Source organism: Salvia splendens, chromosome 5 (genome assembly GCF_004379255.2).
Source record: "Salvia splendens isolate huo1 chromosome 5, SspV2, whole genome shotgun sequence".
Lineage (NCBI taxonomy): Eukaryota > Viridiplantae > Streptophyta > Magnoliopsida > Lamiales > Lamiaceae > Salvia > Salvia splendens.
The window spans coordinates 29,987,944-30,000,362 of NC_056036.1; the positions used below are offsets into that span (position 1 = coordinate 29,987,944).

The following is a 12,419-nucleotide window of genomic DNA, read 5'->3' on the forward strand; positions in this document are numbered from 1 at the left end:
CGCAGTTGACTGTGTAAAGTCAATGGATAACTTAGCGGATCCGTTAACGAAGTTTAAACCTTATCAAATGCATAAATTGCTAAAAAGAATGAGATTGAAAACAACATCTTAAAATATGAGTTTAATGGTAAACCAACCATACAATTGGACATCTCATGGGCTTGGTTCAATGGGAAAACGAAGTTATATGAATATAGCTGTAACACTTGGAAGATTTCTATCTTCGCCCATTCTTTAGAAAGCATAGAGTGTTGTAACATGCATGTGGTAAGAGGTTAAGTTTGTTGACTTTTAATGATTCTTGAAATCTCAAAGAGATATAGTATGACATGATACTAATGAAAGAATCACCTATGTAAGTGATAAGTGGGGTGGCTTCATGTATGTGAGTCACTTAATAATTCCAAAGAGGTGGTCCATTGCCAAAATGGACACAAACGTGAGAAATGATGGAGGTGAGACAATATAGTGTTGATGTTATTGACTAGGCATACACCAAGGAAGAATAGTTCAAGACATCGCGTCAACTAGGTCGTTGGTATGTCCGATAGTGTTGACTATGGAAGGATTAAAATCACAAGTTACCTCTCCAAATGCAGTATCATTTCTCGACAACTGAGCAAAGAGTTTGCATGCATGCATACATGTCGAGTGTTGGTTTAAGCTTGCAGTGCTCTAATCAATGTGGGGGATTGTTGAAAATGTGAGAAATATGTAAAAAGGCTTTTAGCTTTTCATTTCCAAGACTCATGGTCTTTCACCTAAGGTAACCTCCAAAAGGATAATGAGGTGCCTTGATTGCAAGATCTTTTATTTAGATTCCCCTATCTTATTATTAGGTGGATTTGAGATATGAGAATAACACAACAAATCAAAGCATTCTCTCTTCTCTCTAGCTCTCAAATATTCTAGTTCGCATTTAGGAGCATTGCATTGCTGGGTTCTCGCCTCCAATTTAAGTTTGTCGGTGCCTACGTGTTTGAGGTGCTTCTACTCGTAGGAGAAAAGTCGTTTAATCTTTGGGGACGTTGCGCCAATCCGTGAGCACTAGCCGGGGCTTATCTCGTCTTGTGGAGAGAGGGATACCTCGACTCGACTAGACTTAAAGAAGACAATAGTTTGCATCTTGTTCTTTCGTTGTATTTACTTTATTATAATATACCTTCTACTTTTTTGTTCTTTTGTAATAGCAAGAGTTTGTTTGTGTAAAGGCTACTATATTTCTAACAACCTGGTCGTAGACTTTTCTACTCAAATGAAACCACTCCTACACTTAGCATTTTTCATAGATGTGGATTGGGCAGCCTGCCCTGATACAAGAAAGTCTATGACATGCCCTTGACTCATCTTTGATCCCTTGGAAAGCTAAGAAACATAACACTATCACACGATTGTTTGCTGAAATATAGAGCCATAGCACAAGCTACTTGTGAGGTGGTTTGATCTATTGCTTTGATTACTTATGACTTTGGAATCAAGTTGAAAAGAGCAATCCCATTCTTTTGTGTGAATCAAGCAACGGTATATATTAGTTCTAATTCAGTTTTCCACGAACTAACGAAGCACATTGAAATTTATTGTCATACAGTTCAGGAAAAGTTTCTACAAGGGATAGTAAAGCCAATGAACATAAAAAAATATTTATAGTTGGCCGATATTTTTACCAAGCCTTCTGAGTGTTGTTGCGTTTGAGAAAATATTGGCCAAGATGAACTTTAGTACTTTGTATAGTCCATCTTGAGGAGGGTTGTTGAACTAGTTAGGAGCTAATCAAACCAAGCTCAATATAGTCGTTGAGCTGATGAGCTTGAATGAGCTGAATATAGCCGTTGGAATTAGTTGCAAGTTTGTTATGTGGTTATTAGGAGCTGATTATATGAGGGTGGTGCATTGCTGTGAGTATAAATAGAAGGAAATAAGAAATGAAACAGTAATCAGTATTATTTATATTTTCAGTTCAATAAAAAATTCTTTCTTCTCTATTTTGGTATGATTTCTGGTGTGTTTGTGTTCATTAATATATGGAGTTCTTTGATTCAGTAGTTTCAACAATATCTAAACATAGTTTCAACAACATTTAAACCATTAATAAGAATAATAATGCCTATCGAAAATAAAACAAAATATAACTTATCTTATGGAATAAACAATTATTGGAATTCTTTTAGGGAATAGTTTATAAATGATATACTCATATTCTTATCTTTCGTGCCGAAATTAGAAATATTATTTAGTTTTTTCTTGGGAACATTGCATTTTCTGGTGTATCTGTAGAAAACAATAAACTGAAACACATTGAATGAGATTGAGAGAGAAATGATCTTTTTATTGATCACACGCAAAACATGTCTTTACAAGACATGTTTTGTAAAGACATGTTTTTATTGAATCCAGGAAACTACTATACTATTGCATCGAATCCAAGCATGATATAGAAGATCATCATCGGTTGGTTTCAACCAAACTCCATTGACAAATAGCAGTTTATTCTTAGCTAAGAGAGCCGTAGACATAGATCTACTCCAATCGATGTAATTAGAACCAGTGAGAGGTTGAGATACAAGTTGGAGGCCTGGATTGCCGCTCGGATGAAGATAAAATGGACTGGAAATGTCCTCCGCCGGCTGGATCTGATTGCTGCTGCCGCGAGGAGCCATTGAATCGGTAGAAATTAGAAGTAGAACAGCGGAAATGAGATGATTGTCACTAATACCATGTAGAAAACAACAAACCAAAACACATTGAATGAAATTGAGAGAGAAATTATCTTTTTATTGATCACACGCAAAACATGTCTTTACAAAATTGAGAGGAGGCTATATATAGCAACCGAGAGCTAAACTAAGCTAACAACTTTAACTAAACCTAACTAACTCCTCCATGCTAACTCAGTGCTGAGAGGATCCAGCTGGCCAACGGTATAGTGAAGATATTTTGCCGCATCTCATCTTCATATCCATGCACATCAACTTTTCATCTATGTACTTCAACATCTCGCTCATGCATGCAACATAGCCATCTTTAACATGCCTCGTCAAGATGGACTACACAAGCTATTGAAGTTCATCTTGTCCAATATAGCTTGAAAAGCCGAGTCTCCCAATGGTTTAGTAAATATATCAGCAATTTAAAGTGGTTTGATGATGCCTTTCTGATACTTCTCTCTGATTGTATGACAATCAATTTCAATATGCTTCGTTCTCTCATGAAAGACTGAATTGGAGCATATATAAATGGCGGATTGATTGTCACAATACAAAGGGACTGCCTTTTCTGTCTTTATTTCAAAGTCTTCGAGTAATGCCTTTACCCATACAACTTCGCACGTTGCTTGAGCCATGGCTCGGTATTCTGCCTCAGCAGAGGATCTTGAGATAGTATTTTGTTTCTTAGCTTTCCATGAAATCAAAGAATTATCAAAATAAACAATAACCAGTCATGGATTTCCTAGTATCAGGACAAGCTGCCCAATCTGCATCTGAAAAGATGCTCAGTGTAGGTTTGCTGCTGCTTGAAAAGAAAAGTCCATGCCCAGGAGTGCTCTTCAAATACCTTAAGATCTTTTCAACTGCATTCCAATGTTCAGAGCAAGGCTTTGAAACATACTGGCTCAACTTATGCACAACATAAGTGATAACTGGTCTTGTGATGCACAGATATAATAACCTTCCAATTAATCTTTTGTATTTTGATGGATCATCCAATGGAGAACCAGAGTCTAGTTGTAATTTCTTCGTGGGATCCATGGGAATTGCTGAAGGTTTGTAGCCTAGAAGACCTGCATCATTGATTAGATCCATTGCATACTTCCTTTATGATATTTAAATTCCCTTCTTGTTTCCGGCAATCTCAATGCCTAAGAAATATTTTGGTACCCCCAAATCTTTGAACTTGAAGTGTTGAGACAGAAATATCTTGAGGTTTTCAGTCAATTGTGGATCTGTAGTTGCCACTAAGATATCATCCACATAAACTACAATATGCCAAAGAAGCCTGTTGCATCTGATTTATAGAAGAAAGAATGATCAGATACCGATTGTTATAGTCCAAAGCCTTTCAGAACTTCTGATAATTTTAGATACCTTTATCTAGAAGCCTGCTTTAAACCATAGAGTGATTTCTTTAATTTGCAGACCAATGTTGACTCAGGAGTGGCCCCTTCAACAGTGAGTCTGTCTACTTCCAGACCCGGTGGTATAGTCATATAAATGTCTTTTTCTAGATCTCCATAGAGGAAGGCATTGTTGATATCTAAATGAGTGAGAGACCAGCCATTAATGGCTGCTAGAGCTAACATCATTTTCACAGTTGTGAGTTTAACAACAGGTGAAAAGGTGTCTAAGAAATCAACTCCTTCAAGCTGTGTGAACCCCTTAGCTACAAGTCTAGCTTTGTATTTCTCAACTGTAGCATCAGCATGATACTTCACTTTGTAAATCCATTTACAATCAATTGGGATCTTTCCTGGTGGCAGTACAGTGATGAACCATGTGTCAGTTCTGATAAAAGCTGATAACTCTTCTTGCATAGCCAACTGCCACTCTTTTATTTCAGAGGCTTGTTTGTAGGTGTGGGGTTCATATATGGCTGACATGAGGATGATGTATTTTAGATATTCAGGAGTGAGTTTGGATAAGCTGAAGTGAGCTGATATGGGATAAAGAAAAGAAGATGCAACAAAATTGCAGACAAAGTTCAGTTAAGTGAGCTGGTGCTTTGGTATGTCTGCCACTTCTTGTGATGGTGGGTTCAGGAGAGGAGGTGGATAAATTAGGTGTTGATGTGTATGAGGAGGTGTCAATAGTGGTGGCTAGGTGTGATGGAGGGTGTTGTTCAGATGATGAAGGAAAACGGGAGGATGGAAGATGAACCAGAGGAAAGATGTCCTCATGGAAAACAACATGTCTTGTAATGATTTCTTTCATGGTGTCTAAATCTAGGAGTTTATACCCCTTGTATCCTGTAGGATACCCCAGAAATACACACTTAGTTGCTCGTGGTGAGAACTTATTTCTGCCTCTATGCAAAGTAGAAGCATAGCAGAGACAACTTATAACTCTCAAGTGAGTGTATGAGGGAGGTTTCTGAAATAGTATATGAAAGGGTGTTTGGTTATCAGGTAAGAAAGATGAAGGGGTTCTGTTTATGAGATATGAAGCATATAGAATGCAATCCCCCCAAAAATGAATGGATAAATGTGACTGAAAAAGCAAACTTCTAGCCACATTGAGAAGATGTTTATGGTTTCTCTCAACTCGAGCATTTTGTTGAGGAGTTTCAACACAAGAATGTTGAACAACAGTTCCAAAAGCTGTGTAAAGAGAAGGGATATTGAATTTTGGAGCATTGTCAAATCTAATGGCTTTGATTTTTCTAGAAAATTGGGTGAGGATAGTATTGAAGAACTGAGTCACGATGGTATTCACATCAGATTTTGTCTGCATCAGAAATGTCCAGACAAATCTAGAACAATCATCAACAATTGTGAGAAAGTATTTATATCCTTGATGTGTACTTGATGAGAAAGGACCCCAAACATCACAATGAATGAGATCAAAAGGATTATTAGCAACACTGGCCGAAGATTGGAATGGTTAGTGTTGTTGTTTTGCAAGTGGACAAATATCACACAAAGAATGGCTTTTATTGATGAAAGAAAGAGTTTCTGACATAGTTTTTAGTTTGCTGTAAGATAAATGTTCTAATCTCTTATGTCAAACATCAATATTAATGACAGAATTGACATTCAAAGAGTGCGAAACAGACACGAAAGTAGGGACAGAAATATAATGAGTAGAATGACCTTAAAAACTTCTTGCTCAGAATTCACATCTAGGGTGTATAGGTTTCCCAGTCTTCTACCCTTCCCAATCACAATTGCCTGAGAAGCTTCCTGGATTTCAATCGAATCATGAGTAAAAATCACATTACAAGACATGGAGCTGGTTAATGAACTCACAGAAATAAGATTGAAGGAAAAAGAAGGAACATATAAAACCGAATGAAGAGTAATAGATGGTGTGAGAGAGATAGTTCCAATATGAGTTATAGAAGTTGTGGCGCCATTTGGAAATTTGACAGAGGCATTTTGGACAGGAGATGAAGAGTCGAAAAGAGATAAACCGCAACATACATGGTGAGTTTCTCCTGTATCTAGGAGCTAAACAGGTGATGGCATAGAAACATTTGCAATGAGAGAATGATATAGAGTAGTAACTGTGAAAGGTTGAGATTGTATATGTGAGGAAGTATTTTATGCTGCTAAAGTGGTAAGTGAAGGGGAACCAGCAGCAAGTTGGCTTTGCAACAAAGTTATCAACTGTTAGCACTGATCAAAAGTAGGCATAGCTGATGGAGTGATAGACTTATCAGCTGACTCTGGAATGTTGTCATCAACAAAATTGATAGACTTAGAAGGGTTATAATCCTTCGAACTCTGGTTCGGTTTGAATTTTCCTTTGCCATAGCTAGGGGGAAAAACATAAAGAGTGAAGCATTTATCAAACGTGTGATTTGTTTTTCCACAATAAGAACACACTCTGCCTCTGTTGAAATAAGATGAAGCAGCATTAGTTGAGTATGGATGTTCACTCATAGCTGGTGGCATAGGGGAGTATTTTGGAGATTCACTATATTCTCCAATAGTACGCTGCCTTTCCTCTTGTAAAACCAAAGAGAAAGCCTTGGATAATGTAGGCAAAGGCACCATTGACACTAATACCATGTAGAAAACAATAAACCAAAACACATTGAATGAAATTGAGAGAGAAATTATCTTTTTATTGATCACACGCAAAACATGTCTTTACAAGAGTGAGAGGAGGCTATATATAGCAACCGAGAGCTGAACTAAGCTAACAACTTTAACTAAACCTAACTCACTCTTCCATGCTGACTCAGTGCTGACGAGGATCCAGCTGGCCAACGGTATAGTGAAGATATTTTGCCGCATCTTATCATCATATCCATGCATATCAACTTTTCATCTATGTACCTCAACATCTCGCTCATGCAACATAGCCATCTTCAATAGTATTCAGATAAGAGAAATAATTGACTTTAATGTGTAAAATCGCTGGAGTGATTCCAATACAAATGAAGTTCTCGTGTTCAATTTGCAATCATGACTTTTTCAATCCAAAACACGAAAATACTACAAACACAATATATTATCTCGAACGACTAACCGCATAGCTACATAATGCCACCGCTCTTAATTTTCTCTCATTTATTAATTTCTTTTTCTAGTTCTTTCGTATAAATTGAGATTGTCTAATTATAAATTTCTTTTCCTAGTTCGGTCGTATAAAATGAAATTTTCTAGCTTAAATGTTTTTTATATTTGTTTATATTTCTGTCTACCGCAGGTATTGATCCATTTCTAGAATGATAAAATAACCGAATTCTGATGATTTTAATCAAAGCAATGAAAAATTTGTAGTCAAATACTCCCTCCGTCCATTAGAAATGAAATATTTGCTTTTTAACACGAAATTTTATTTAGTGTTATTTTGTGAGTTAATAAGAAAAAAATACGGTAAGAAAAAGGAAAAAAATGAACATGATATTATTTCTATTTTAAGAAATATTTCATTGAATAGAATAACTTAAAAATGAAAATGTTTAAGTTTTAATAAAATAAAATCAGTATATTATAATTACCTTTTTCGCGTGCATAGGAAATAAGCTATTCCCCCGTTTAACACGTCGCGCCACCAGTCAACTGTGGGGTTGATCATAATTCACGTCTCATTCGGTTTAATTTAAATGCTTAGGTCAAAGAGATATAATCATAATTCATTAATAATGTTTTACTACTATTTTTTCTTTCTATTACAAACTATCAATTTTATTAAAACTAGTATAGTCATCATTACTAAAACAACATTTTGGGACAGAAGTAATAATACATATGGTCATGTTAAAGTGCGAATAATAATATAGTGCATTACAAAGCCCAATCAATGATCATTAGATACTACCTACTAGATTTTAGAATGAAATACGCTGCTCCTGAACTATACATTTCGCACGCAAATTATCCTGAATTTTAAAAATATTATGGATAGTCCTTAGATTAAGATGTAATTATATTCATGGTACTTTTTCACTATTTATCACAATTTTGCATCAAAAATACCCCAAAAGCATAGAGGACATTTTTAAACTTTTATATCTATGTACTGGATATGATATTTTCTCTATGGCTTGAAGCATTTTGTTAGTGTAAAATCGTGATGAAATGCTAATGAGATCCTAAAAGTGTCAATATGTTAAAATCTAGTAATTTTCATATCAATTCATTGAAATATCATCATTCGAACTATACAATTAGGATCTCGCCAGCATTCCTATAAAATTACTTTTAATTTGATATATTTTTGTGAAAAATTATTTAAATCAAGAAAGTTATATGAATTTGATGTTTGAGATGATTTTTAGGAGAGAGAAAATAGTTAGTATTAACTATTCCTACATAAGGATTGATAAAGTCCTTTTCAATTTATTTAATAAATTTTTAATTTGAAATATAATTCACTTCACATATTTTTACTACTCCCTCCGTCCCGGCTAAGATGACACATTTCTTTGGCAGCACGAGATTTTAGAAGTTATTGGTTACTTTGTTTAATTGGAGAGAGAAAATTTGGTGTAAGTACTAAAATAGAGTGAGAAAGAAAGATGAATATGTAAATAGAAGTGAGAAAAAATGGTGGTGTGTATTAATTGGAGAGAGAAACTTTCCAAAAAATGAAATTGTTTGGGACAAACTTAAAAGAAAACGTGTCAACTTAAGTGAGACGGAGATAGTAATATATATTTACACATTAGTGATACAAATTGAGATAAAAATTACTCCCTCCGTCCACCAATGAACCTTTTATTATCATCCGTCCATTAATAAACTTTTCATTTGATTTTTTATTACTATTGGTAACGAGAACGGGATGGAGTATTTTATAATTTTATAAATATCAGTAATCTTATATATACAAATAAATGAATAAAAAGATAATGAAAATTTATGTACCCAAACCAAAGCGGCAATTAAAATTTCAGAATTTACTCTTTAACTTTTTTTTGCATATGAATTTTGTTTTAGACGCCAATATATTTGGAAACCAGGACTAAATAATTAGTTATTGATTGAGAGCAAATGATAATGGAAACATACGAAGATGACATATTTGGTTTCACATTGACAACGACAGCACTGGTAGAAATTTACCAACAAACTTTAAATTCAATTAAACACAACAAAAATTAAAGTCAATATATGGTTGGGCCTTTTGTACATATAGAAGCATTCACCTCGAGTTCCTCCATATTACATTCTCAATAGAGGAAAAAATGGATAAAAAAGGCATCTATCTATCGAGGCTGACGAATTTATTCGGTGGCCCCAAATACGACGGCAAGTATCTGAAAGAGATGGTTCAAGCATTGCTAGGGAACCTCACTATAAGCCACACATTGACGAATCTTGTTATTCCTACCTTTAACATCAAACGCCTCCAGCCAGTTATTTTCACCACCAATGATGTACGTAGTTTATTAGTATATCCCTACTATCTTAAATTTAATTAAGATCACTCATTGATTTATATACATTAGTCCATGCACTGGACCCCTTAATATAGTTACTATCGCACATAAGTTTACATACTAGAACTAGAGTGGGCGATTTATATAATAAATTCAATTATTTTATAATTTAATATAATATGTTATGCATCGCACATGGTAAAGCAAATGTTTCTAAAAATGCTCTATTATCCGATGTGTGCCTTGGCACCTCCGCGGCTCCAACTTATCTCCCACCTCACTATTTCGAGACCAAAGACACCGTAGGGCAAACACACACCTTCGACCTCGTGGATGGCGGTGTGGCAGCAAACAATCCCGTGAGTACCTACATATTATTACCTGACATTACATGTGACTTCCTCCATACACGAAAATTAGTCTCATTTTGCAATTTTAGAATGTCAACAAAAAATAGCTTCATTTCTAAAAATGTAAAATTTCTCTCTTATACTTTTTCCACTTTTTCTCCATTCCGCCATACTTTACGAACTTTTTCTCATACTCTCTCTTACTCATGGCCGGATCTAATGTAGCTTCACAAGAGGCAAATGCCCCACCTAAAAAAATTATATATGCTATTTTGATCATTAATTTCAAATTTTTTAAATTATCATTATGTATACCCCTTCTTAAATCCTTAAAATATCTTTATATATATATTTGCCCTACCCATATAGAATTCTTGGCTGCGTCCATGCTTTTGCTTTATCAATTTCTCATTAAAACTCGTACGGTTAGCAAATAAAACCATTTTTTATGGACGGAGTAAGAAATAAGCATTTGAATCGAAATATATTGAGTTTAGAAAATGTGGTCTCTGCAGACACTATTAGCCATAACACAAGTCTCCAAAGAAATATTGATGGGAAGATTCAAGCTAGCAAACATGCAGCCCATGGACAGCACCAGAATGTTGGTGCTGTCCCTCGGCACGGGGGTCGGTCGGCTTGAAGAGAAGTACAATGCTAAGGATGCGGCCAAATGGGGCCTCCTCCGCTGGGTATACAACGACGGTGCCTCGCCGTTGCTTGATATTTATGGAGATGCTAGCTCAGATATGGTTGACATCCATGTCTCCACCGTTTTTCAATCAATAAGCAACGAACAAAACTACCTGCGAATTCAGGTACGCAAAATAACAAATGAATCTTCATCCATCGGCAACATGTTCTTTAACAAACTCGTCGTTGAGGTTTTGTTGCAAATTTATCATAAGAAAACCAAATATAAGAAATTTCAGTGTTAGTTTAAACACTCATCGTCCTGCCATAAATGAGACAATTATTTTCGGCAGAAAAAATTACAAAGTATTGCTTAATAACATTGAATAGAATTAAAGATAATAGATATATTGTTGTTTTGCTTAAAAATGACTCACAATGGAACGGCCAAAAAAACTAATACGAATCACATGTAGTGAGACTAATGTACATAGTATATATTAGTAATGTATAAAAAAGGTTTTTTTTTAGAAAAATTAATTTTTGTGTATTTAGTACTCTCTCTTTTCATGTCTCAAGCGATGTGTTTCTACATGGCACGAGATAGAAAAATAAAGTAAGAGGGAGTAATTGTATTCAGTTCTTTTAAATAGGACGTATAAAAAAGGATACAAATCGTCGTAGTGAGACCAAAATAGTAGTATATTTTAATTTTTTAGGATGGATTAGTAGTTGAATAAACATAGTTTTATATACAAAGAATTGGAATAATTTTTATTTATTTTAATTCAATAATTTTATTGTATCTATGTACGGCTCTAGTTAACCATTTTAATTTGCAAAAGATTAATAATGATAGCCACAAGAACAAAAACATACTCCCTCTAAAAAAAATCCACGATTTGTTGTCTCATATACATTTTTTAAGTTTCATTTTATTTTTATCACTATTAATTTTATAGATATATACAACATTTCACTAAGTAATTTTAATATAGTATTTTATCCTAAAATTAATAATATATTAAATTTTGATTTATATTCCATTAATTTTTTTTATTAACTTTCATTTATAGTTTTTGAAACTCTGAACCGAATCAAAATAAGATACTTAATTGTGGATATTTAGCATGTTAATCAGAATGATTATTTTAGAAAATAAATTATTTTATCAAAATTTAGTGGCCCAATATTTTTCATTACTCATATTCTATAGTATGGAAGATATTAAAACGAATTATGGAGTGAAAACGAGAAACAAAAAGCTAGCTAAATTTATTCATATTGCTTGAAGAAAATAATACTCCATAGTTTACCAATTATGTGAAAATTCCATAAAAAAAGAATGCATTCCAATAAAAATTGAACGTTTGATTTGAAAAGGAGGATGGCTTGGTGGGGGATGCGTCTTCACTGGATGTTGCAACCGAGAAGAATTTGCAAACGCTTGTGCAAATCGGTGCGGATCTACTGAAGAAGCCGGTTTCGAGGGTGGATCTCGAGACTGGCCGGCCGGTCCCGGTTCGAGGAGAGGGTACTAATGGAGATGCATTGGCTCGATTTGCCAAGTTGCTATCTGATGAGAACAAGTTTCGCCATTCCAATTAGTTATACAATAGTAATTTTTAATTTATAGACCTTTATTATTTTAATATATAGTCTATTTTTTTCCTTGGCTAATAATACTGCTACTACCTTCGTTTTATAAAACATGTCTCACTTTTCTTTTTAGTTTATCCCATTAAAATGTCTAGTTAGATTTTGGAAAAAGTTCTCACTGACAATAATATAAATATTAATATTTTTCTTTTCACCTAGCACACAAAACAAAATCTCCTAAAATCTCGTGTTGTCCCACAAGCTTGCCATCTTGTATGGGACTAAGAGCAC

The 12,419-nt window shown here is 34.5% G+C and overlaps 1 protein-coding gene across 1 annotated transcript; it reads left to right on the plus strand.

Moving 5' to 3' along the window:
* Positions 1–9,351: 9,351 nt before the first annotated feature.
* LOC121804080 (patatin-like protein 3) lies at positions 9,352–12,153 on the plus strand. Its single transcript, XM_042203625.1, has 4 exons — positions 9,352–9,541; positions 9,742–9,905; positions 10,412–10,714; positions 11,913–12,153. Exons 1-4 carry the CDS (start codon positions 9,352–9,354, stop codon positions 12,135–12,137), a joined length of 882 nt encoding a protein of 293 aa, XP_042059559.1. The 3' UTR covers positions 12,138–12,153.
* Positions 12,154–12,419: the final 266 nt, after the last annotated feature.

Excerpts from the sequence above, each read along its gene's own strand:
- LOC121804080 (XM_042203625.1), top strand. The coding sequence starts at position 9,352 with ATGGATAAAAAAGGCATCTATCTATCGAGGCTGACGAATTTATTCGGT. Across the intron at positions 9,542-9,741 it reads AGTTATTTTCACCACCAATG|ATGGTAAAGCAAATGTTTCT; the intron begins ATGTACGTAGTT and ends TATGCATCGCAC. Across the intron at positions 9,906-10,411 it reads GTGTGGCAGCAAACAATCCC|ACACTATTAGCCATAACACA; the intron begins GTGAGTACCTAC and ends TGGTCTCTGCAG.